The sequence below is a fragment of the Bombina bombina genome, chromosome 11 (assembly GCF_027579735.1).
Source record: "Bombina bombina isolate aBomBom1 chromosome 11, aBomBom1.pri, whole genome shotgun sequence".
Classification (NCBI taxonomy): domain Eukaryota; kingdom Metazoa; phylum Chordata; class Amphibia; order Anura; family Bombinatoridae; genus Bombina; species Bombina bombina.
Genome location: NC_069509.1, coordinates 174,210,818 through 174,237,712, shown reverse-complemented (window position 1 = coordinate 174,237,712; position 26,895 = coordinate 174,210,818). Strand labels below are relative to the sequence as shown.

The following is a 26,895-nucleotide window of genomic DNA, read 5'->3' as shown; positions in this document are numbered from 1 at the left end:
ACTAGTCACTTATAATTTAGCTCTCATATAACAACACACATAGCGTTGCACCAGTTTTAGTGAAATTAGAAGCCGCTATGGCTATCAGCAAGTGACGGATTAGCCCATACGGATTTATGTTTTTGAAAACTGCTGAAGAAACAAAGTATAAAACAAAGCGGTGTAGCTGATTTTTATCATCTTCCCAATTAACGTAAATAAATAATACACTTTTGTATCATCAAAAAGAGCTATGGATTCATTATGGTTTCCATGTGCAGTTTTCATTTACACACAGGTCTTGTAAATCTGTAGTCTTGGGATCAAATATGAGTAAACACAAAATTCTAATTGTATAGCCTGGATTTGTCTATGATGAGTTCACCAATACTGCAGTACTGAAGCCTCAAACAAATCTCACATAAAAGGTATATATGTCAGATGTTAAAATGACAACAAAGTAATAGTTTTATACATATGCTATATAAGTCATATACATGTTAAAGGGACAGTCAACACCAGAATTTTTGTTGTTTCAAAAGAAAGATAATCCCTTTATCACCCGTTCCCCAGTTTTGCACAACCAACACAGTTATATTAATATACTTTCTACCTCTGTAATTATCTTGTATCTAAGCTTCTGCTGACTGCCCCCTTATTTCAGTTCTTTTGACAGACATGCAGTTTAGCCAATCAGTGCTCAGTCCTAGGTCACTTCACATGCATGAGCTCAATGTTATCTATATGAAACATGTGAACTAATGCCCTCTAGTGGTCAAAATGCATTCAGATTAGAGGCAGTCTTCAAGGTCTAAGAAATTAGCATATGAACCTCCTAGTTTTAGCTTTCAACTAAGAATACCAAGAGAACAAAGCAAAATTGGTGATAAAAGTACATTGGGAAGTTGTTTAAAATCGCATGCCCTATTTAAATCATGAAAGTTTTTTTTTGGACTTGACTGTCCCTTTAAGCTTGGGAGCTTGCATGGAGTGTTACAGATGATCAGCATTCAGTGTTCAAGGGAACAAGATTCCACAAGATTGATACCTAGGGGACAATTTATTTAAGTGCGAGCGGACATGATACGATGTAGCGTATTATGTCCGCTGCACATCGATAAATGCCGACAGTATACGCTGTCTGCATTTATGATTGCACAAGCAGTTCTTGTGAACTGCTTGTGCAATGCCGCCCCCTGCAGATTTGCAGCCAATCGGCCGCTAGCAGGGGGTGTCAATCAGCCCGATCGTATAGGGTTGGATTGATGTCGTATAGGATTGATGTCCGTAGCCTCAGAGTAGGCGAACAAGTTATGGAGCAGCTGCGGAAACAGGGGCATCTAGCTGAAGCTTGATAATTCTGCCCCTTTCTCACAGACAATGAAGTACTGTAAATGTGTGTGGATTGTTACATATTTATGGGAATAACATTTTAAATGCTGTTCCTTCCTTTATACTGCATAAAGACAAGGAGACATTTGCAATTTTCATTGCTGTGGAAGATGCCCCTTGGACTGTATAGCAGTATTTTTATTCCGGTACACAAGATTTTTTGATAAGAGATTTTTCTTTTAATTTAATTTATTCTTTTTTAAAAAATGTATTTTTTCTGATATATATATGCACACACATAATATATATATATATATATACAGGTGGTCCTCGTTTTACAACGGTTCAATTTACACCGTTTCAGAATAACAACCTTTTTTTCCAGTCATGTGACTGCTATTGAAAAGCATTGAGAAGCAGTGCATTTATTAAAATAGCCAGTAGGTGGAGCTGTCCGCTTGTGTTGCAGCAAAGCCAAGCAAGCTGAAATTAATCAGTTTAACCAGACCCGAGCTATTGAGCAGATTTCAAAGGAACAAGATCTTCCTGTCTATAAATCAGTCCAGATTAGAATGCATAGTAAGAACTGTTTGCAGAAAAATGCAAGTGAAGTCTGTGTTGTGTGATTATTTTATTAGGTTTATAATGCTGTTTAGCAAATGTTTTTGTTCATTTAACTTAGTTTAATTATATATTCTGTGTTGTGTGATTATTTTATTAGGTTTATAATGCTGTTTAGCATTTAAAGTCTTCATTGCAAAGCTTTAAAATAATGTATTAGGTGTTACTTATGCCATTTTTTGAGAGGGGCCTGGAACCTATCTCCCTCATTTCCCATTAAACTGGGTTTATATTTACAACGGTTTCGATTTACAACCATTCCTTCTGAACCTAACCCCAGCGTAAACTGAGGGCTACCTGTATATATATATTACACAAACATATATATATTACACACACACTATATATACATTACACCGTGGCCGGACTTTTAGCCGACGGACATTTGGCCGAAACACAAGTGGCTGTCAGATAACAGTCCGGCCACGAGATAGATAGATTTGATAGATAGATAGATACATAGATTAGATAGATAGATCAATAGATGCAATAGATACATTTGATAGATACGATAGATAGATAGATAGATTTGATAGATAAATAGATAAATTTGATAGATAGATAATTTCCCAGACAGAGAATTACAAAACGTGCGGCCTGAGACCCATGGTAAGGTTCCCAGAGGCAGTTGCGGCGCCCGAGGCTCTGATTAGAACAGAGCACTCTGGAACGTATCTGCCCTCGGCCGAAATCGGAACATTCTTTAGCTTTCTGTCTGTCAGCCAAATGTCCGTCGGCCAAATGTCCTTCTGCCAAATGTCCTTCTGCCAAATGTCAGAGCACCATATTACACACACATATATATATATTACACACACACTATATATATATTACAACCACATATATATATTACACACACACTATATATATATTACACACACACATATATATATTACACACACACACTATATATATATATATATATATATATATATATCCCCCAAATAAAAACACCCCCTAATCTAACAATAAACTACCAATAGCCCTTAAAATGGCCTTTTGTAGGCCATTGTCTTAAGTTAAACCGCTCTTTTACCTTAAAAAATTACAAACTGCCCCCTAAAAGTAAACCCCCCACCCACACAATCCCCCAAAATAAAAAAACACAAGTCTAAAAAAACCTAAGATACCCATTGCCCCTAAAGGGGCATTTGTATTGGCATTGCACTTCAGGAACTGTGAGCACCTATTTCAGGGTTAGACCTAGGTGTTTTTTTTTTGGTGGGTTTTTTATTTTTTAATGGCCAGCAAAAGAGCTGAATGCCATTTTAAGGGCAATGCCCATACAAATGCCCCTTTAAGGGCAATGGGTAGCTTAGTTTTTATTTTTATTTTGGGGGGTTGTGTGGGTGGGGGGTCTACTTTTAGGGAGGTAATTAGTACTTTAGGTTAAAGGAGCTGATCACTTTAGGGCAATGCCCTACAAAAGGCCCTTTTAAGGGTAATTGGTAGTTTTTTTTAGATTAGTTTTTTTTTTAATTTAATGGACAGCAAAAGAGTTGATTGCCATTTTAAGGGCAATGCCCATACTAATGCCCCTTTACGGGCAATGGGTAGCTTAGTTATTTTTAGACTTAGGTTTTTTTTGGGGGGGTTGGTTGGGTGGGGGTGTTTAACTGTTAGGGGATATTTTGTAATTTTATTTTAGGTAAAAGAGCTGTTTACCTTAGGGCAATGCCCTACAAAAAGTCCTTTTAAGGGCTATTGGTAGTTTAGTGTTAGATTAGGGTTTTATTTATTTTGGGGGGGGGATTTTTTTATAGAGGTATAATTTTAGGTTTAAAATTTTTTATTTTTTTGTAATTTCATTTTTTTTGTAATGTTAAGATTTTTTTTAATTTTTATAACATTTTTTTTTATTTAATCTTAAATTATTATCTATTTAATCTTAAACATTTTATTTGAGGTAAAAGAGCTGTGTACACCTTAGGGCAATGCCCTACAAAAAGTCCTTTTAAGGGTTATTGGTAGTTTAGTGTTAGATTAGGGTTTTATTTATTTTGGGGGGGGATTTTTTTATAGGGGTATAAATTTAGGTTTAAAATTTTTTATTTTTTGTAATTTCATTTTTTTTGTAATGTTAAGATTTTTTTTAATTTTTATAATATTTTTTTTATTTAATCTTAAATATTGTAATTTTTTTAATTTTTATATAATTGGGGTTAATTTATGGGGTTTTAGGTTAGGGGGCTTAGTGATTAGATTAATTGTTTTGCGTTGTGGAGGGTTGGCGGTTTAGGGGTTAATAGTGTAATTAGGTAGTTGACGTTGTGGGGTTTGGCGGTTAATATTGTAATTAGGTAGTTGGCGTGTTGTGTTATGGGGGTTTGGTGGTTTAAGGGTTAGTTTTTTTTGGTTAATACTTTGTGCGGGCGATTAGGTTTTTTTTTTTAATACTTTGTGTGGGCGGTTAGTTTTTTTGTTGTTAATACTTTGTGCGGGCGGTTAGGTGTTTTTTTTGTTAATATTTCATGTGGGTGGTTAGGTTTTTTTGGGTAATACATTGTGCGGGTGGTTAGGTGTTTTTTTGGTAATACTTCGTGCGGGCGGTTGAGTTTTTTGTCAAATGCTTCGTCTGGCTGCACGCGTAACTGACAACGGCCACTTTACAAACACGATTATAGTATAGATATATATAAATCTAATTGATATATAAATATATATACTTTTTTAACTTTTCCTTTTTATGCAGGTCTTTTCAATATTTATTTTAAGTATCAATTCTGTTTATACAACTGCAATGTGTCGAATATCTTAAATCCAAATATATGTGATTATTTGTACACTGGTGGCAAGTCTTGCTTTTAACTCTCTCCTAGATATTTGTTTGCTTCTATATTTGCCTTGGGTACTTGAGGGGAAGTGCTATTTTGTTTAGGGGGCAGGAAGACTACCTATGCTTAGCTCTAGGGATGTCTATCTATAGCACCATTTGGTAATCAGAACTCTAAGCCTGAAACCCCCTCTGTTAATAAACTTTACCCACCTGACCCCCCAGGATATCTAGCTTTACATAAAGCACATTTTGTGTACATTTACCTGCTATATTATGGTCATGTATTTCAAAACATCAAATTGGGGTAAACTGACAGGTTAATGAAAACCTGGCGACATGGGGCTTGTACAATAAATCAATATTCTCCCAAGGACCTATTTACTGGGCACACCACCTGGTTGATTTTTGTTGATGACCTAATAATAAGCTAAAATTAGCCAATATTACATTTATCTTGAAATCAAATTATTTTAAATGATGCAATTAATTAATGCTTTGGATAGCTCAAACAACAATTATAAAAAACATAAATAATTGTGATATTGCAAAGTATTAATCTGCCCCACCTGGCTACTTCACAATCCAATGACATTTTCTGTGGAGAACATTGTAAATGTATTAATATAAATAGTAACAACCAAATAAAGTGCCCGGAAATGTAAAAGCTTAAAGTAATGAACAGGAGGCTGACAAACAGTCAATTTATCAGAAGAAACAGTCCTACTATGTAGGTAATAAGGTTGTGGATACCTGAGCAGTCTGGATCTCACAAAGGGCGAACGGAAGATGGCTGAGCCTTAGGCTGCTTGCATCCGCAGCTGCAACACTGTCTCCACTGGTGAATTATCTGGTCAATGTAAAAGGTCTCCACTCGGTTCAGCGTTACTGTATCCTTTCGGCAGCCGAATGTACAGATGGACCCCTTCACGGACTGGGTGATCTTGAGTGAATCTGTGCACCAGTGTGCTACCATTGATCCTCCGCTCACAGTGCGAAATCTGGAAATACCACTCTCACCTCATAGGTCGGCACAGGTCACGTGGAAGGAAGATGTAACTCGCAGCCAACGATAATATCCAAAGATCCGAAAAAGCCTCAAATAGAGCTGTCACTGTGAAGGTAATCCTGCTTCATTCAGGCAAATTAGACACCATCCAAGTGAAGAGTAGAAGCAGCAATATGTATAAAACTTAATATTTATTTAACAGATGTTAAAATTCCATAGGAGGGCTGAAATCAGGTACAAAAAGACTTGCATGGAGGATACCAGTGTCGTACAAATTTCTGGAGAGATGTTCTGCCCTTTTTCAGAGATAATTTTTTTTCAGTTGCTCTTTGCTGGAGGGTTTGTGTTCCTTTACCCTTTCACTTTAAAATACCCTAAAGGTGTTCTATAGGATTTAATCAGGCAATATATTTGGCCAGGTCATAGTTTTCACTTTCTTCTCCTTTAGAAACTCCTTTGTTACTTTGGCAGTGTGCTTTGGATCTTTATCATGCTGGAATATTCATCCTCTGCCAAACTTCTGGAGACAGAGTCATCTTGTCAGCCAGTACTTTGGTATATCCCAGGCATTTATGGTGCCATCTATAAATGTCATCTCCCCAACACCTTTTGCAGTCGTGCAGCCCCATATCGTCACACTCCCACCTCCGTGCTACATTGTTGGGACTATGAATTCACTGTAATAATCCTGACCAGGTTAACACCAAACATGCTGCACCCCATCTGAGCTGAAAAATTGTATCTTGGTCAGCTCCAATGCACTTATATATATATATATATATATATATATATGCATTCATATGTATTTATGTGTGTGTGTATATATATATATATATATATGTCTGTAAATACATATATACACACCTATAAATACATATATACACACCTATAAATACATATATACACACATATAAATATATATGAACACACACACAACTCTTTCTTATGCAATTTTTAAAAAAAAATATTTTTATTAGTGTTATTACGATTGTAACTGTACTGTACATTGTATTTGTATGTGTTTTGTGCAACTTTTAAGTCAAGTGTAACAGGTAACCAGAGCTCTGAAGTCTCACTAACCCGATGCACGTTAAATTCAATTGCGCTCAAGCCACAATATACCCATTATCACTCACGCAACAGTTAAAGCGCCATTCGAAATTTAGCCCTAGATCAGCTTACAGCGCATACACAAGGAAAGCCCCTTTTTCTATATACCTGGGCTATAAGGGAAGTGAACAAAGAAATAAAACAGAAGAATTAAGAATTAAGTAACAGGAGTCCGATATCCACACAGGTAGACTAATCTCATCAGCAAGGGATCACTTACATATATTATAGCAATGTTTATGAGCTGGTGATTACACATAAGGATGTGATTTCAAATACATTTGTTCATGAAAAGTCACAAACTCAGCACATTGGTAACAACCAAATAATACACAAAATGTAATATATCCAGTAACCAAGGGAGAGTTCAGAACCAACCAGTTAAGAAGTACTTTGAAAAAGTAGCACTTGGTCATGATAGCTTATCACATCTATTGACAGTTTGTCTGTGTACGGCTGTCAGAGAGCACTGACCTTGTCAGCATTAATGTTGTCAGAAAACATGACCGTGAACGCAAAATGTCAACGCTTTTATCTAGTCAAACCCATGATTAATGGTTATAATATTATATATTAGTTCAATAGACAGGATATATAATATGTTAAAAGTAATCTTTGAACCCTCTGTACCACCCACACTACTGTATCATTGGTGTAAAATGAGATTCAAACATTTCAGACAATATACATATTATATTTCACACTTAAGTCTACCAATATGCAGAAATATACAAAAGACATTCTATAACTGGAAAAATATATATTCACACAATTGTATCAGTACCCACTTACAAAATAGTATATAGACTTGTACACACTGTAACCATGAGCTTAATTGTTTTGACACTTCTCCTTACCCATGGGACTTGCCAACTCATTGGTATATTCAGCATTCTCAAGAGTGAGGTGTGGACTGACAAATTTGTAATAGTGCAACTTCATACCTTAAGGAACGCCCATAATAATGAGCATTTTATTGGTTTTATAATTTTACAAGTTTTGATAAATGTATTTTGCAACATATTTGAGAGTTCAACTTTGTACCGGAGATACTGGGGCATACCAGAAATTGTAATAAAAAATATACATCAATGTAAGATTAAACACAATATCATCATACACCTCCCTATAATTGTGAATGCCGCCATTTTGGAAGCTAGGTTTTACTGCAGGTTCCTAAAGGAGAGTTCCTGCCCATGTACAAACACAGCAACACCTGAATACCATCTCAAAAGCATTTACTGTCTCTTTACATATATTACTTACGTAACTCATTATTTTACATAGATTAATTTAGAAACATGAAATTAAAATATAAAGCTCACACTAAACCATAAGAATTCTACATGTCAAAACTGAAACTCTTATGGGTGCATTTTAGTTTTGAATTGATGCATTTCTGCAATTCCCATATATAACCAAAAAAAAAACACATTTCTATTAAAAACTATGAGTAGGTTCAGTGATAGTTTTTACTTTTCATGGTGTGCACACCCATTTGCCTCCGCGACTGCTCAGATTGCCAGCAGTGGCGAATGCAACGTGTTAGCAATGACTAAATAACCTTTTATGAAAAGCAATTTTGCTAATACAGTAACAAGTGTATTCCAAAATGATTCTTTTATTAAGAATGAAATATATACTTTTCATTTTATTTTTTCTATGGAAAAATAAAGCTCTCGTCTCCACCAGTTACTGGGAATTAGACCAAACTATCTACCTTCCCTCAGAGATGCGATGTTGATCACATTTTTATGCATTTTAGGCCATAATGGATGTGGAGAGTTTGGTTTATAGTTGAAATAAAGCTCCCGTACTGTGCAAGCCCACTATAAATTATTTCCTTCATGAGTTTTGTCCTCTGGTATGAATAGTATTTTCCAGGTCAAGATATTAAACAAAGGCATTGGAAAACAATAACTACTTACGTGAAAAAGGGCATTAGCTGAGTCAGGCCTTCTTTGTTTGGTTTGGCAGCAAATTCTGGCACCGTTTGAATAACTTTATTCATTATGTTTCTCAAGTAATTCTGTAGTTGCTTCCGTCGTTCCTCAACAAACTTTGCATCCTGAGGGGGAAAAAAGGCGAGAACGTATTTTACAGAACCCTGGAACATATTATTTTTCATCCAAAGTTTTTGAAAGGACTTAAAAAGGATACTTGACAAAACAAACACTTTATTTTACATTTTATTTGTAGACTTGGCAGGTTACAAATGTCATCTTTGTTTTGAAAAGAAGCTGGAAATGGTTATTTAAATAAAATTCTCCTCTCTTTGTATTATTCCCTTGAAAAAACAACTTGCCACAGAGGATATTTTTTATTCCTTGAGTTTTGATCCTCTGAATATGAAACAACTGTCAAAAATAGGTAAAATGTACTTGGCAATCCATTGAATTAAAAAAAAAAAACACTCTTTATTGTAAAATGATTACACTTCACAATGGGAAGAACTGACGCGTTTCTAGTTTAGTGCTTACTTATAGACAACATTAGACTGACTGAATCAATCATAAAAGGCAGTTACAACCAATCAGTTATCACACACTGCTAGATTTAATTACAAACTGTTCTAAGTATGTTTAATAAACATAATACCTAAATATATTAGAAACACCAATAGATAAAAATAAAAAAAAACATCTGAATGCATAGCATATAATCATAATGCAAAATGTTTTTTGTTAAGTAAACGTTAACATTTTTAGATGTATGAATTTTTAACTTTATTATTCTTTAAGGGATAAAAAGCTATATAGGAAAAAGTTCAAACCTAAAACCTCACATACATCTTTGAGCATACATTAAATTATATAATACATACATCCCATAATGCTCATGACCACATCTTCACTGAGTGTAAGGCTACACAACATTCACAAACACATTTGCAAAAAATAAGAAGCAGATGTGTCTAAGAGGTCTACACAGTTCCCCATCAACTGCAATATAATATCAAACCTTATATCACAAAAATCCATTACTCATTACAAAATAGGAAATGTCCCATTCTTGATTCGAGTCAGATACAAGTTTTGCTAGTAGCTTATAGATCGTAAAATTTCCCTTTTGGTTAGCAGCTTATACTGGCATATTGGTGAGAAGAAAATGCCTCACTACAGCCAAATTCTTTCTGTAGATGTGAACATCATTCAAATGTTCACATATCCTATTTTTAAACTTTCATGTGGTCTGACCGACATACAAAATAAGGCAGAGGTCACCCATTTGGTTTTACAACTGGCAATGATTATATATTAATACTACAAATATTTACCTTGTTGCTGTCTTTAGAGAAGATGGAGGTAGGATTGAGTAACTTTTTTCACATAATATTCTGGGTGTCATACAGAGCTCCAGACTGTATTCTGCGCGTTTGTCACAGCGTGGGAGCTAAATTCTTTTGTCTCTCTCCACTATGTTCAATACAGTGTTTAAAGGGACAGTAAAGATAAAATTAAACTTACATGATTCGAAATAGAGCATGCAATTTTGCAATTTATTTATATTATATAATTAGCTTTGTTCTTTTGGTATCCTTTGCTGAAGAGCATACCTTGGTGGGCTCAGGAGCAGCAATGCACTAATGAAAGCTAGCTGTTGATTGGTGGCTGCACATATATGCCTCTTGCTATTGGCTTACCCGATGTGTTCAGATAGCTCCAGTACTGCAAAGCTGCTCCTTCAAAAAAGGATTCCAAGAGAATGAAGCAAATGTAATTATAGAAGTAAATGAAAAAGTTTGTTAAAACTGTATGTTCTATCTGAATCATGAATCAAAATTTTTGGGTTCCATGCTCCTTTAACCCCTTAACGACCAAGGACATGCCAGGCATGTTCTACAAAAAGTGTCAGTTAATGACCTGCGATGTGCCTGACACGTCCTCTGGGGTTTTAAGCACTGAAAGCGATCCTGATCGCTTTCAGACACTTTCAGGGTATTGCAGTCATGCCTCGATATTGAGGCATCCTGCAATATCCTTTTTTTACCCACAGATGCAGAGGGAGCCACTCTGAGGCCCTCTCTGCATTGGCCAGTGATGGTGCCAATCGTTGGTGGGTGGGAGCCATAGCAGGGAGGCGGGTGGGCAGCCCATAACTTGAGTAGTTCCAGCCGCTGTTCCAGGAGTGCGTCGAGGTAGGCGGGAATGCACGAGGGGGGTCGGGTGCGCGCACGACCCCTATTCAGTGCAGTGTGCACACAATCTCTAAAGGAAGGAGGGAGAGGGAAGGGGGAATAATTGTTGGGAAAGGGATCTGGGAGGGGGAGAGGGGTAGGATATTGAGGGGGGAAGCTACACTACGAAAAAAATGGGGTTATAAAAAATAAAATAAAAAATTAGCAAATTTGATTAGAAACTGGGTACTGGCAGACAGCTGCCAGTACCTAAGAGGGCCATAAATCGGAAGAGGGGGGAGCTTAAGAGAGCTGTTTGGGGGGATCTTGGAGGTTGGGGGGTTAGGGGAGAACCTACACTGCAGAAACTATTTATATTTTTTAAAAAAGCTAAAAGAAAAAAGGCTTTTATTTTAGTACTGGCAGACTTACTGCCAGTACTTAAGATGGCAGTAACAATTGTGGGTTGGGGGAGGTGAGAGAGCTGTTTGAGAGGGGTCTGAGAGGGGTCAGGGGGTGGCTGATCTCTACACTAAAGCTAAAATTAACCCTACAAGCTCCCTTAATAACCCCTTCACTGCTGGGCATAATACAAGTGTGGTGCGCAGCAGAATTTAGCGGCCTTCTAATTACAAAAAAGCAATGCCAAAGCCATATATGTCTGCTATTTCTGAACAAAGGGGATCCCAGAGAAGCATTTACAAACATTTGTGCCATAATTGCACAAGCTGTTTGTAAATAATTTCAGTGAGGAACCTAAAGTTTGTGAAAAAGTTAACGATTTTTTTATTTGATCACATTTGGCGGTGAAATGGTGGCATAAAACATACCAAAATGGGCCTAGATCAATACTTTGGGTTGTCTACTACACTAAAGTTAAAAATAACCCTACAAGCTCTCTATAAACTACCTAATTAACCCCTTCACTGCTGGGTATAATATAAGTGTGGTGTGCAGCGGCATTTAATGGCCTTCTAATTACCAAAAACGTAATGCCAAAGCCATATATGTCTCCTATTTCTGAACAAAGGGGATCCCAGAGAAGCATTTACAACCATTTGTTCTATAATTGCACAAGCTGTTTGTAAATAATTTGAGTGAGAAACCTAAAGTTTGTGAAAAAGTTAACAATCTTTTTTAATTGATCGCATTTGGCGGTGAAATGGTGGCACTGGCATGAAATATACCAAAATGGGCCTAGATTAATAATTTGGGTTGTCTACTTAAAAAATATATATACATGTGAAGGGTTATTCAGGGATTCTTGACAGATATCAGTGTTACAACGTAACTATCGCTAATTTGGGGGGGGGGGGAATGGTTCGGAAATAGCAAAGTGCTACTTGTACTTATTGCCCTATAACTTGCAAAAAGCAAAGAACATGTAAACATTGAGTATTTCTAAACTCAGGACAAAATTTAGAAACTATTTAGCATGGGTGTTTTTTGGTGGTTGTAGATGTGTAACAGATTTTCGGGGTCAAAGTTAGAAAAAGTGTTTTTTTTTATTTTTTCATCATATTTTATCAATTTATTTTATAGTAAATTATATGATATGATGAAAATAAAGGTATCTTTAGAAAGTCCATTTAATGGCGAGAACAGCGGTATATAATATGTGTGGGTATAGTAAATGAGTAAGAAATAAATTACAGCTAAACACAAACACCGCAGAAATTAAAAAATAGCCCTGGTCCTTAACGGTAAGAAAATTGAAAAATGGTCCGGTCACTAAGGGGATAAGTCCAACTTTACCATATCCATTAATTTTCCAAACTCCACCCAACCATATACAACCAAACCCCACCCAACCATATACAACCAAACCAAATTACCAAACCTCACCCAACCATATACATGAGCTGGCAACAGAACTTTCCAACCCCATTCCAAAAGTCCAAACTCTGCCCAGTTACATCTTGTTTTAAACAACTCTATCAATGGTTCACACAGACTCACCAAGTTTTCCCAAGATTCTGCTCTGAACCTCCTTGTCCACAGAAGAACATTCCTCTGTATTGGGAGGTATAGCCATAGCCGTTATATAAAGCAACAGCCAGACTACGGCATCCAGAATCTATGACACTAAGTAGCTTTTTTGTTTGATTACTAGACAGTAAGTAATGTGTAACTATGTCCAAACCAGATCATTTAGCTGTACTCTGAGTTTCCTGGTCTGTTACTAGTTGCAAAATTCTGACACAGTTTCTAAGATTTCAACAGAGCACAACCTGTTTATAAATATTAGTAACAAAATAGTGTGTACGTGTCTAATGTTTTCAAGTAAAGAGAAACATTTTTTTTCTTTGACTTGCTGACCTACCAAACACATTTTAAAAATATATAACACTGAAATGGACTGCACTCTCAAATTAGACTGGGTACACATACTGTGACCCTGCACAATGCACAGCCCTGGTGCTCACCAACTCTCGCAGCCAGCTGCACAGCTTTCAGTGCCTCAGATATGCCTGGTTGCAAAGCCCATAGGGAAAATTATACAACAAAATTATCATAGATAGATAGATTTTGATGGTGGATAAGAACCATAGTCCAACAAGTCTGCCCAATATTTCCTAAATGTATAAACATATCTAGTTTGTAGGATAACCTTATGCTTATCACAGGCAGTAATTAGTACATAGGATAGCCTTATGGTTATCCCGGGCAGTAATTAGTACATAGGATAGCCTTATGCTCATCACAGGCACTAATCAGTACGTAGGATAGCCTTATGCTCATCACAGGCATTAATCAGTACGTAGGATAGCCTTATGCTCATCACAGGCATTATTCAGTGCATAGGATAGCCTTATACTCATCACAGGCATTATTCAGTGCGTAGGATAGCCTTATACTCATCACAGGCATTATTCAGTGCATAGGATAGCCTTATACTCATCACAGGCATTATTCAGTGCGTAGGATAGCCTTATACTCATCACAGGCATTATTCAGTGCATAGGATAGCCTTATACTCATCACAGGCATTATTCAGTGCGTAGGATAGCCTTATACTCATCACAGGCATTATTCAGTGCGTAGGATAGCCTTATACTCATCACAGGCATTATTCAGTGCATAGGATAGCCTTATACTCATCACAGGCATTATTCAGTGCGTAGGATAGCCTTATACTCATCACAGGCATTATTCAGTGCATAGGATAGCCTTATGCTCATCACAGGCATTATTCAGTGCGTAGGATAGCCTTATACTCATCACAGGCATTATTCAGTGGTATTTTATGCTAAAAAGCAGGGACGTAAGTTTAGGAGCCGGCCCAATATCTGGAGCACTTTATGGCAGCAGACTTGCAAGAATGTTATCCATTTGCAAGAGCACTATATGGCAGCGCTATTTCCTGCCATGTTGTGCTCCAGATACCTACCTAGGTATCTCTTCAACACAGAATATCATGGGAATAAAGTAAATTTGATAAAAGAAGTAAATTGGAAACTTTTTTTAAATTAAATCACAAAAGAAAAATTTTGCGTTTCATATGCCTTTAATTGTACTAGTTTCAATTTAAATTTAAATTTGTCATGCAAAAAATAAAAAAAATAAGTAAAAATAAGTAAACGTTTCGAATCTCTTCTTATTTACAGATATTTTTGAATACAGTGTCATTTTAAGTAAATCTGTATTCAAAGTTCGGACCCAAACATAAATGTATTTGGCCCACCAAGGCTAGGTTGGACAATTCTGATGTACAGGATATTCTCAGAAAATGAGGCAAGTTGCTCTAGAGAAGGGGTGCCCAATAAGTAGATCGGGATCTACCAGTAGATCCCGAAGGCGCTGCCGATGGATCGCGACTGATGTGATCAAAATGATGTGGTCAAGTTGCACGATCTCAACACTGGGGCGTGAGTAGAGTATGGTTGCTAGGGATACCGCTTTATCTACCACAGTGAATGCAGTGTTTTGCAACATGGCACAAGGGGTTGCTCCTGTTAACCGGAATTAAAGTCAGTGCTACTTTTGTCGTCAGGATTAATCTGTTGTATCTTTATGCTTTTGCACATCCATGTGTTGTTAAATCATGCAACCGTAAAGGGACACTGAACCCAATTTTTTTCTTTTGTGATTCAGATAGAGCATGCAATTTTAAGCAGCTTTCTAATTTACTCCTATTATTAAATTGTCTTCGTTCTCTTGCTATATTTATTTGAAAAAGAAGGCATCTAAGCTTTTTTTTGGTTGAGTACTCTGGACAGCACTTTTTTATTGGTGGATAAATGTATCCACCAATCAGCAAGGACAGCCCAGGATGTTCACCAAAAATGGGCCGGCATCTAAACTTACATTCTTGCATTTCAAATAAAGATACTAAGAGAATAAAGAAAATTTGATAATAGGAGTAAATTAGAAAGTTGCTTAAAATGTCATGCTCTATCTGAATCACAAAAGAAAAAAATTGGGTTCAGTGTCCCTTTAAAGGGATATGAAACACACATTTTTGTTTTTTTACGATTCATATATAGAACATGCAATTTTAAACAACTTTCTAATTTACTCCTATTATCATTTTTTTTCATTCTCTTGGTATCTTTATTTGAAAAAGCAGGAATGTAAGCTTAGCAGACGGCCCATTTTTAGTGGGTAGATCTTGTTGAGCTGGTCATTTGAAAAGTAGATCCCAACACAAAAAAATTTGGGCGCCCCTGCTCTAGAGAAAAAGTCTACGTCCTGATTTTCTTACAAGACCATTATTGGAGTAACTGTGATGCAGAAGCTGTCACGGAAAGGACAGAAATTTATGTCTATGCACCTTTGTTTTTTACAAACATCAATACAGGGCATGTAACGGTGCTAAATTTACCAAGTACTGATGTTTGAAAGAACAAATATTGAAAAAGCCATAAGAGAAAAAATAGCCTCAGACAAAATGGAATAAATGGCTGTAGGAATTACCGGCTACATTGTCACACAACAGATATTTTACAAAGTGCACATTCATTGGAAGTACAGTTAGATACTAAAAAAACACTCGCAGGAGAGATGAGAAATATCACCTCGATCGAGAAAGTACAAATACAATCTTACCTTTTACAGTTATTCAAAATTTAAAGGCATATTGAAGTCATTTTTTATATCTGCATACTATATAACCAGCATTTAAAGGGGCATTAAGGTGAGGATTACACTTTAAAAATACAGATATAGTCTGCAATTTTATGACACTTAAATTCTATTTATTATCAAATTTACTTTGTTCTCTTGGAATCCTTTGTTGAAAATAATATGTGCACGTCCTCAACAGCAGCAAAACCTAGCTCATGATTGGTGTCTACACACATTTGTCTCGTTTCATTGGCTCACAAGATAGGGTTAGCTAGCTCCCACTAGTGAGTGCACTGTTGCTCTAAAGCTGATTTAATCTATGTGTTTAATCTATTTGCAGAGAGTAGTTATATACAAGAAATAGTACAATAATAAAATGCATATTAGAACATTTTCTTTTTGTATTTTTATATCCCTTTAACACTGCTATCCAAAATATCTTCATACAAGAAACAAGCATGGAAAACTGCATTGTTTGCAGTTCATTTGCATTGTTTCGCAGTTCAAGGACACATCATTAAGAGTTTTTGAGTATACGTATTTTATTTCCTTCACTGTGGCCAATTAGAAACCGACATAACTAAATTCCTGTAGTGATCAAGCAATCACTGTGCAGCATATTGCAGTGCCATTGTTCAGAATACTGCAGTATGCACTCAAGCTCCTATGGGGGGCAGTGGAAAGAAAATTCACAATTTACTTACAGAGTTATATTGAAGGGTGAGAAACCATAGAAAAACATAAATTATGCTTACCAGATAATTTCCTTTCCTTCTGTATGAGGAGAGTCCACGGCTTCATTCCTTACTTGTGGGAAATACAGAAGCTGGCCACCAGGAGGAGGCAAAGACACCCCAGCCAAAGGCTTACTTACCTCCCTCATATCCCAGTCATTCTGCCAAGGTGACAAGGAACAGTAGGATAAATATCAGGGTATAAATGGTGCCAGAAGAATAAACAAAAATTTAGGTCTGCCCAACGGAGAAAAACAGATGGGGGCCATGGACTCTCCTCATACAGAAGGAAAGAAAATGATGTGGTTGCCATTCATTTATGTTTTCCTTCTTAATATGAAGAGAGTCCACAGCTTCATTCCTTACTTGTGGGAAACATATACCCAAGCTCTAGAGAACACTGAATGAAAACGGGAGGGTAAAAGAGAGGCGGACCCTATTTTGAGGGCACTACAGCCTGCAAAACCTTTCTCCCAAAAGCTGCTTCAGCCGAAGCAAAAACGTCAAACTTGTAAAATGTTGAAAAGGTATGTAAGGAGGACCAGGTAGCCGCCCTACAAATCTGCTCCATAGAGGACTCGTTCTTGAAGGCCCAAGATGAAGCCACAGCTCTAGTTGAATGAGCCGTAACCCTCTGAGGAGGCTTATGTCGCGCTGTCTCATAAGCCAAACGAATCATGCTCCTCAGCCAAAAAGATAGAGAAGTGGAAGAAGCATTCTGCCCCTTGCGTTCCCCGAATAGACAACAAACAATGCTGAAGTCTGTCTGAAATCCTTCGTAGCTTGAAGATAGAATTAAGGCCCGAACCACATGCAAATTATGAAGTAACCGTTCCCTTGAAGGAGGATTAGGACACAAGGAAGGAACCACAATCTCCTGATTGATGTTACGATCAGAAACGACCTTAGGAAGAAAACCCAACCCAGTACAAAGAACAGCCTTATCAGCATGAAAAACTAGGTAAGGAGGCTCACATTGCAAGGCCACCATCGCAGAGACTCTGCTCGCCGAAGCGATGGCCAGTAGAAAAAGAACCTTCCAAGACAGTAATTTAATGTCAACCGAATGCATAGGCTCAAATGGAGCCCTCTGCAAAACTTACATAACTAGATTTAAACTCCAAGGAGGAGCGGTTAGTCTAAACACAGGCCTGATTCTAGACAGAGCCTGAACAAAAGACTGAACATCAGGAAGCTCAGCAAAATAGAGACGAAATCTGTCCCTTTAGGGAACTAGCAGAAAAGCCCTTCTCCATACCATCCTGGAGAAAGGAAAGGATCCTGGAAACCTTGACCTTATGCCAGGGGAATCCGTGCTCCTCACACCAGAAGTAGGTCCTCCACAACTTATGATAGATGTGACGAGTGACCGGCTTTCAAGCTTGAATGAGAGTATCAATCACTCTCTCAGAAAAATCTCTCTTTGCTAGGAATAAGTGTTCAATCACCACGCAGTCAGCCTCAGAGAATCTAAATTTTGATGAACAAAAGGACCCTGTTCCAGCAGATCCCTGCAACAAGGTAACCTCCATGGAGGAGATGAAGACATCCCCACCAGGTCTGCAAACCACATCCTTCACGGCCACGATGGAGCAATTAGAATTGCAGAAGCTTGTTCCTGCTTGATGCGGCCACTACACGAGGGAGAAGTGGTAACAGTGAAAAAATGAAAACTAGACTGAACCTCCAAGGCACTGCTAATGCATCTATCAGCGCTGCCTGAGGATCCCTGGACGCTATCCATATCTGGGTAGCTTGGTATTGAGCCGGGACGCCATGAGATCTAACTCCGGCGTCCCCCATCTGTTGCAAATCTCTGCAAACACCTGGGGATGGAGAGACTATTCCCCCGGATGAAAGGATTGTCTGCTGAGGAAATCCGCTTCCCAGTTGTCCACACCCGGAATGTGGATCGCTGACAGCGATTGGAATCTGATAAACCGGGACGAACCCAGAAAAGGCCAGGCCTTCAGAGCATTGAAGATCGATCGAAGCTCCAAAATGTTGTTCAGAAGGAGAGATTCCTCTTGAGTCCACAGGCCCTGTGCCTTCCTGGCACCCCAAACAGCGCCCTATCCTGATAGACTTGCGTCTGTAGTCACAATCTCCCAGGATAGTCTCAAGAAGGATGTCCCTTGGGACAGGTGATCTGGACAGAGCCACCAAGAGAGTGATTCTCTCGACCGGTTGTCAAGAGAAATCTGTTGTGACAGATCTGATTGCTCACCATTCCACTGACTCATGCACAGCTGGAGAGGCCTGAGATGGAATCTGGCAAATGGAATGATGTCTATGCTGGACACCATGAGCCCAATTACCTCCATACACCAGGCCACAGAGGACCTTAAGGTCTGTAGGGCAAGACAATTGGAAGTAATTTTGCAACGTCTCTGGTCTGTAAGAAATAACCGCATGGATATGGAAACTATTATTGTTCCCAGAAATTCCACTCTGGTACTGGGAACCAGAGAACTCTTTTCTAAGTTTAACTTCCATCCATGAGATCGAAGAAGTAGAAGAGCTCTTGAATGGTCCTCTGCCAGCCGACAGGATGGAGCCTGAACCAGGATGTGGTCCAAGTATGGCGCTACTACTATACCTCTGGAACTCGCCACCGCGAGTAGAGCCCCCAGAACCTTCGTAAAGACTCTTGAGGCAGTAGCTAGACCAAATGGAAGTGCAACAAACTGGAAGTGCTGGTCCAGAAACGCGAATCTTAGGAACTTGAAGTGATCCTTGTGTATTAGAACATGAAGGTAAGCATCCTTCAAGTCTATCGTAGTCATGAACTGTCCCTCTTGAACTATGGGCAGAATGGACCTTATCGTCTCCATCTTGATCGATGGGACCGATAGGAACTTGTTTAAGCACTTTAGGTTCAGAATCGGGCGAAACGTACCCTCCTTCTTTGGGACCACAAAAAGGTTTGAGTAGTACCCCAGACCTCTCTCTGCTAGAGGTACCGGTACAATTACTCCCAGGAAGAAGAGATCCCTCATGCACCCACTTCTCGTTTTTCTGGTCTTGAAGACAGGTTTGATAAGAGGAATCTGCCCCTGGGTAGATGAGATTTGAAACCTATCCTGTATCCCTGAGCGATGACCTCCAGAACCCAAGGGTCTTGCACGTCCCCAAGCCGAGCCTCCACAAAGAGAGAAAGTCTGCCCCCAACACGATCCAGTGACGGATCGGGGGCCGTCCTTTCATGCCGATTTTGCTTCAGCAGGCTTCTTGTTCTGCTTGGATTTATTCCACGACTGAGACTGTTTCCAAGTTCCCTTGGACTGTTCAGGCTTCGCAGAGGGCTGCTGACGTTGGGATTTTTCCGAAAGAAAGGGACTAAAATTTGGACCCTGTCCTTTAGGTTTATTCTGCTTATCCTGCCGTAGAAAGGCACCCTTGCCCCCAGTAACTGTGGATATGATTGAGTCCATGCCTGGACCAAAAAGAATCTTCCCCTTAAATGGAAGAGAAAGTAATCTAAACTTTGAAGTCATGTCCGCAGATCCAAGACTTTAGCCAAAGTGCCCTACGGGCTAGAACAGAAAAACCTGATGCCTTGGCATTCAGGCGAATAATCTGCATATTTGCATCACAGATAAAAGAATTAGCTACCCTCAAGGCCTTAATTCTTTCCTGGATCTCGTCAAAGGGACCTTCCACCTCGATCATCTCCGATAGAGAGTCGCACCAATAGGGTAGCAGATTCCGACCCAGAAAGAGCATCCTCTGAAGTATCAAAGGCGTCCTCATCAGCGGATAATCTTGTATCAGTTAATCCAACAAGTTGGTAGATGACCCCTGGGAAGGATAGCAATAGTTGACCTTTCGCTTGCGCTTAGTAGGGTGAGGTAAAGCATTGAAGGCCGCAGACACTGCCATTTTTACCTGATCAGTAAAATCTGGCAGTAAGAGGGTCCCTCCCGAAGGAGAATTAGCAGTGCAATGGGAAGCTGCATGTGTAATAGGAGATGACAGCAGGGAACGCACCTCACAGGACGGAGACCCCTCAGAGGTGGACGGCTCAGTGGTACTAAACATCTTACTTTTCTTAGATATAAGTAATTTATCAAGGCATGTGGAGGATAACTGAGCAGGCAGGTATACCGTAGCCTCCTCACAAAAAAACAGGTATTAGATTTAGGTAAAGAGGGAGTACCCTCTAACGTATCAGAGTCCTCCATAGCTTGCGCTTTTAAGATGGACTATAGAAAAAGATAAATGGCACCTTTATACCCCCAATTGCTGGGGCACTCACCACCTCCTATGACCCAGGCTCCACAGAGAAACCGCTTTGTCTGCTGTAAACCGCACAGTCAGGAAGCAGAAATCAGAGTGGCCACACCCGATCACGTGGTGCACCATGCAGGACCACCAAATCTAAGAGACTGCGCAGCTATCCAAAACGAAAGTGAAATCAGAACGTTCCAACATCTGCCTGAGCCTCATCTCACACATGTCGCAGCATAAAACATATTAAAGCAATTATGTAAAAAAAACCTGTTCAATAATCCCCTTCCGGAGATATTAAAGGGACACTGAACCCACATTTTTTTCTTTCATGATTCAGATAGAGCATGCAAATTGAAGCAACTTTCTAATTTACTCCCATTATCAATTTTTCTTTGTTCTCTTGCTTTCTTTATTTGAAAAAGAAGGCCTCTAAGCTATTTTTGTGGTTCAGAAAGCACTTGTTTATTGGTGGGTGAATTTATCCACCAATCAGCAAGAATAACACAGTGTGTTCACCAAAAATGGGCCGGCATCTAAACTTACATTCTTGCATTTCAAATAAAGATACCAAGAGAATGAAGAAAATTTGATAATAGGAGTAAATTAGAAAGTTGCTTAAAATTGCATGCTCTATCTGAATCACAAAAGAAAAAAATTGGGTTCAGTGTCCCTTTAACCTTTGATTCCATACAGATAAAAGGAGTCACACTGTGACCCTGTCTTCTTGCATTATCATATGAATATAAAATGAAACGATTTTACCGGAATCTCCGCCGTGGAACAGACACACAGCCTCCACAAGAGTATTTAAAACTCCATTCCTATTCCGAAGGGTACTACCCTCCATATGGAACTACTCTGTATCTTCTGACACTTCTCTGCCATCCTCCTGTGACGAAAGGCAAAGAATGACTGCGATATGAGGGAAGTGGGGGAGGTATTTTGCCTCCTAATGGCCAGGTTCTGTATTTCCCACAAGTAAGAAATTAAACCGTGGACTCTCCTCATATTAAGAAGAAAATAAAAGTACATTGCAAAGTTTACTATAAATTTTTCCCATAATCAGTACTGCCTGTTAGGCGAGTAGAAAAAAAAGTCTCTGAAGTATTCTGTACAATAATTACATGAGACCAAATGCACAATAAAAATATGAATCATTATCCTAGCAAAAGCAAATGCTGTAATACATACAAAGTAGTGAGTTCAAGAGTTAATCAGTGTGATAGATCAGCGCTACAGAGAAAATATTTGCTATAACAGCATCTCCAGATCAAGGATTTTACAGCACTTTCCCAGGGAGATCTAAGGACATCCCAAACAGCTGTTGCTAAGTGACACATTTCACAAGAACCATTGGTAACTAGAATTAAAGAATACCCGAGTACAAATAAAATACTGAGAGTCTGCTAATACAAAAGGAATCAACATAGTCTGATTGCTCATTGTTTTCAAGGAGGTTTAAACAAGTTGTCTTTGCTGTGTGATACAGTTAGTCCCTTATAGAAACTAGTTTCAAATACAGAGGATCAGGGACAAAACTAAACCACAATGGGCCCCAAGAAAAAAGCTGTGGCGGGCCCCTCCTTTCTACAGTGCCCTTTCTAAGTGTTTAAACTCAGCGGAAGCTGAACCAGGAGTCACATAGGAGTAAAGTAGCCGCTTATTTGTGATTGTGAGCTGTCCTTCCCCGTTGGTTAATTGACACCAAAAGATTTGCGCTTGTGCAGCCTTCCTGTACAAATATGGTGGTTGCTTTTCCTTTACAACCACATTGTAGCGGCCATCTTGGAAACATTGCCACCATATTGTAAAGGTAAATCCATACACTTTGCTTACACTGTAATGCAGAGGAAGCCCCAGCTCTAACAGCACCCACCTCTGGCGAAACCAATAATAATTGCAGGGCAAGAATATCCCCTAGAGGTGCAGGCTCAGTGTAGGATAAGACCACTTACACCTCTGTAGCTATGTCCTGCAGATGATAATTAGCTAGATCAGGAGCATAAGTGCATATTTCCCTATAAGTCCCACCTATACAGGTCAAACCATGCATAGGACTGCAACTAATAATTATTTTCATAATCGATTAATCGGCTGATTATTTTTTCGATTAATCGAAACACTGAGTGTTACAAAATATAAACTTCAGACTAAAACTTTACATTAACACAACTGTTTGTCCAATTTTGAAGCAGCAGAACAAATAATTATAATTAAGCGAAACAATAACCATGAACGGTTTTAAAAGAGGTAGAACTAGAAAGAGGTAGATAATCACTGTTTATAACATTCTGTTATTCACTCTTTCAGAAACTTAGCATTGAAATGCAAAAATGTCAACATGTCCACATTCTACTGGCTGAGGCTGGCTCTCTTTTTGCAACTATGTTGTCTGCAGCAGAGAAGAGGCACTCAGATGGTGTTGAGGTGCCTGAGATGCATAAGCAGGGTTTTGTCAATTTTACCAAGGTGGAATATTTATCTTTGTTAGTTCCATCAATGCAAAGGGTTTTCCTCCTTGGCAAGGGGCCTCTTAAAGTAAGTCTGGACTTCATTCTAACATAAAAATATCTCGAATATCTATATGCAATGGTAAACAACCAGCTATAAGGTTAGAGAAAAAATATCTTGTACACTCATAAAATAACAGATATTTACTTATAGAGGTTTAATTTGGTACATATTACAATTAATTAAAAATATATATATAAAAAAGTCAAAATGCTAATGACTATATATCAGTAACAGGACAAAGCCTTACACATTTATCTATAATTTAGGAGTCAATATATATATATATATATATATATATATATATATATATGTACACACATATGCCTATACACAAATATATCTTTCTCCTATAGGAGGCGCTACAAAACAATAAAGGTAATAAATCTGTATGAGCTTAACAGCTAGAATAACAAATCAAGCGACAATATGATATACAATATGATATACAACAAGAGGTTAGATGTAAAATACTTAGAACTCCCAACAGAGTTTAAATGAGGAAAGTCCTTGATCCGGGAACTCAATAATCTTCCACTTGAAAGGAAAACAGGGCAGCACTTTAACTTCACCAAACATGATGAGACGAGAAGGAAAGAGGCGCCGTATGTGTGGATCAATTTCACAAGCTGGTAATAGACGAACTGGAGATACAGGGTACTCACATGATACAAAGGCACTCTCTTGTGCATATAGGAACCGGCTGGTTTTTAAGCAGCACACCAGCTAGCTGAACTCCGGCAAATCATGGGATCCCCCAGTGTAGGGCCACCAGATCAAATGTAAAGCTCTGATGATCTCAACCCCCAGAAGCAAAGGGAGACTGGAACACAGGATCTGCAGCATATGATGGTAGGAGGGCAAACAAACCCCCACTTGGTAGGGTAGGCTAGTAGAGTATACACTAAACACTAAGGCCTAGATTTGGAGTTCGGCGGTAAAAGGGCTGCTAACGCTCCGCGGGCTTTTTTCTGGCCGCACCATAAATTTAACTCTGGTATCGAGAGTTTAATCAAATGCTGCGTTAGGCTCCAAAAAAGGAGCGTAGAGCATTTTTACCGCAAATGCAACTCTCGATACCAGAGTTGCTTACGGACGCGGCCGGCCTCAAAAACGTGCTCGTGCACGATTCTCCCATAGGAAACAATGGGGCTGTTTGAGCGGAAAAAAAACCTAACACCTGCAAAAAAGCAGCGTTCAGCTCCTAACGCAGCCCCATTGTTTCCTATGGGGAAACACTTCCTACGTCTGCACTTAACACTCTAACATGTACCCCGAGTCTAAACACCCCTAACCTTACACTTATTAACCCCTAATCTGCCGCCCCCGCTATCGCTGACCCCTGCATATTTTTTTAAACCCCTAATCTGCCGCTCCGTAAACCGCCGCAACCTACGTTATCCCTATGTACCCCTAATCTGCTGCCCTAACATCGCCGACCCCTATATTATATTTATTAACCCCTAATCTGCCCCCCTCAACGTCGCCGACACCTGCCTACACTTATTAACCCCTAATCTGCCGAGCGGACCTGAGCGCTACTATAATAAAGTTATTAACCCCTAATCCGCCTCACTAACCCTATCATAAATAGTATTAACCCCTAATCTGCCCTCCCTAACATCGCCGACACCTAACTTCAATTATTAACCCCTAATCTGCCGACCGGAGCTCACCGCTATTCTAATAAATGTATTAACCCCTAAAGCTAAGTCTAACCCTAACACTAACACCCCCCTAAGTTAAATATAATTTTTATCTAACGAAATAAATTAACTCTTATTAAATAAATGATTCCTATTTAAAGCTAAATACTTACCTGTAAAATACATCCTAATATAGCTACAATATAAATTATAATTATAGCTATTTTAGGATTAATATTTATTTTACAGGTAACTTTGTAATTATTTTAACCAGGTACAATAGCTATTAAATAGTTAAGAACTATTTAATAGTTACCTAGTTATAATAATAACAAAATTACCTGTAAAATAAGTCCTAACCTAAGATATAATTAAACCTAACACTACCCTATCAATAAATTAATTAAATAAACTACCTACAATTACCTACAATTAACCTAACACTACACTATCAATAAATTAATTAAATACAATTCCTACAAATAAATACAATTAAATAAACTAGCTAAAGTCCAAAAAATAAAAAAGATCTAAGTTACAGAAAATAAAAAAATATTTACAAACATAATAAAAATATTACAACAATTTTAAACTAATTACACCTACTCTAAGCCCCCTAATAAAATAACAAAGCCCCCCAAAATAAAAAATTCCCTACCCTATTCTAAATTAAAAAAAGTTACAAGCTCTTTTACCTTACCAGCCCTGAACAGGGCCCTTTGCGGGGCATGCCCCAAGAATTTCAGCTCTTTTGCCTGTAAAAGAATAAATACAATACCCCCCCCCCCAACATTACAACCCACCACCCACATACCCCTAATCTAACCCAAACCCCCCTTAAATAAACCTAACACTAAGCCCCTGAAGATCTTCCTACCTTGTCTTCACCATACCAGGTTCACCGATCCGTCCTGAAGAGCTCCTCCGATGTCCTGATCCAAGCCCAAGCGGGGGCTGAAGAGGTCCATGATCCGGTCAAAGTCTTCATCCAAGCGGGGCAGAAGAGGATCTTCCATCCGATTGAAGTCATCATCCAGGCGGCATCTTCGATCTTCTTCCATCCGGAGCGAAGCGGCAGGATCCTGAAGACATCCAGCGCGGAACATCCATCCGGACCGACGACTGAACGACGAATGACTGTTCCTTTAAGGGACGTCATCCAAGATGGCGTCCCTCGAATTCCGATTGGCTGATAGGATTCTATCAGCCAATCGGAATTAAGGTAGGAATTTTCTGATTGGCTGATGGAATCAGCCAATCAGAATCTAGTTCAATCCGATTGGCCGATCCAATCAGCCAATCAGATTGAGCTCGCATTCTATTGGCTGATCGGAACAGCCAATAGAATGCGAGCTCAATCTGATTGGCTGATTGGATCAGCCAATCGGATTGAACTTGATTCTGATTGGCTGATTCCATCAGCCAATCAGAAAATTCCTACCTTAATTCCGATTGGCTGATAGAATCCTATCAGCCAATCGGAATTCGAGGGACGCCATCTTGGATGACGTCCCTTAAAGGAACAGTCATTCGTCGTTCAGTCGTCGGTCCGGATGGATGTTCCGCGCTGGATGTCTTCAGGATCCTGCCGCTTCGCTCCGGATGGAAGAAGATCGAAGATGCCGCCTGGATGATGACTTCAATCGGATGGAAGATCCTCTTCTGCCCCGCTTGGATGAAGACTTTGACCGGATCATGGACCTCTTCAGCCCCCGCTTGGGCTTGGATCAGGACATCGGAGGAGCTCTTCAGGACGGATCGGT

At 38.8% G+C, this 26,895-nt stretch overlaps 1 protein-coding gene across 1 annotated transcript in view; it reads right to left on the bottom strand.

Annotated features, from left to right (window-relative positions):
• SNX29 (sorting nexin 29) overlaps positions 1 to 26,895 on the bottom strand; it is a 1,109,599-nt gene that overhangs the window by 90,600 nt on the left and 992,104 nt on the right. Inside the window, exon 20 of the mRNA XM_053694493.1 lies at positions 8,753 to 8,892. Within this exon, the coding sequence (XP_053550468.1) occupies positions 8,753 to 8,892 (140 nt within the window). The remainder of the gene's footprint in view (positions 1 to 8,752; positions 8,893 to 26,895) is intronic.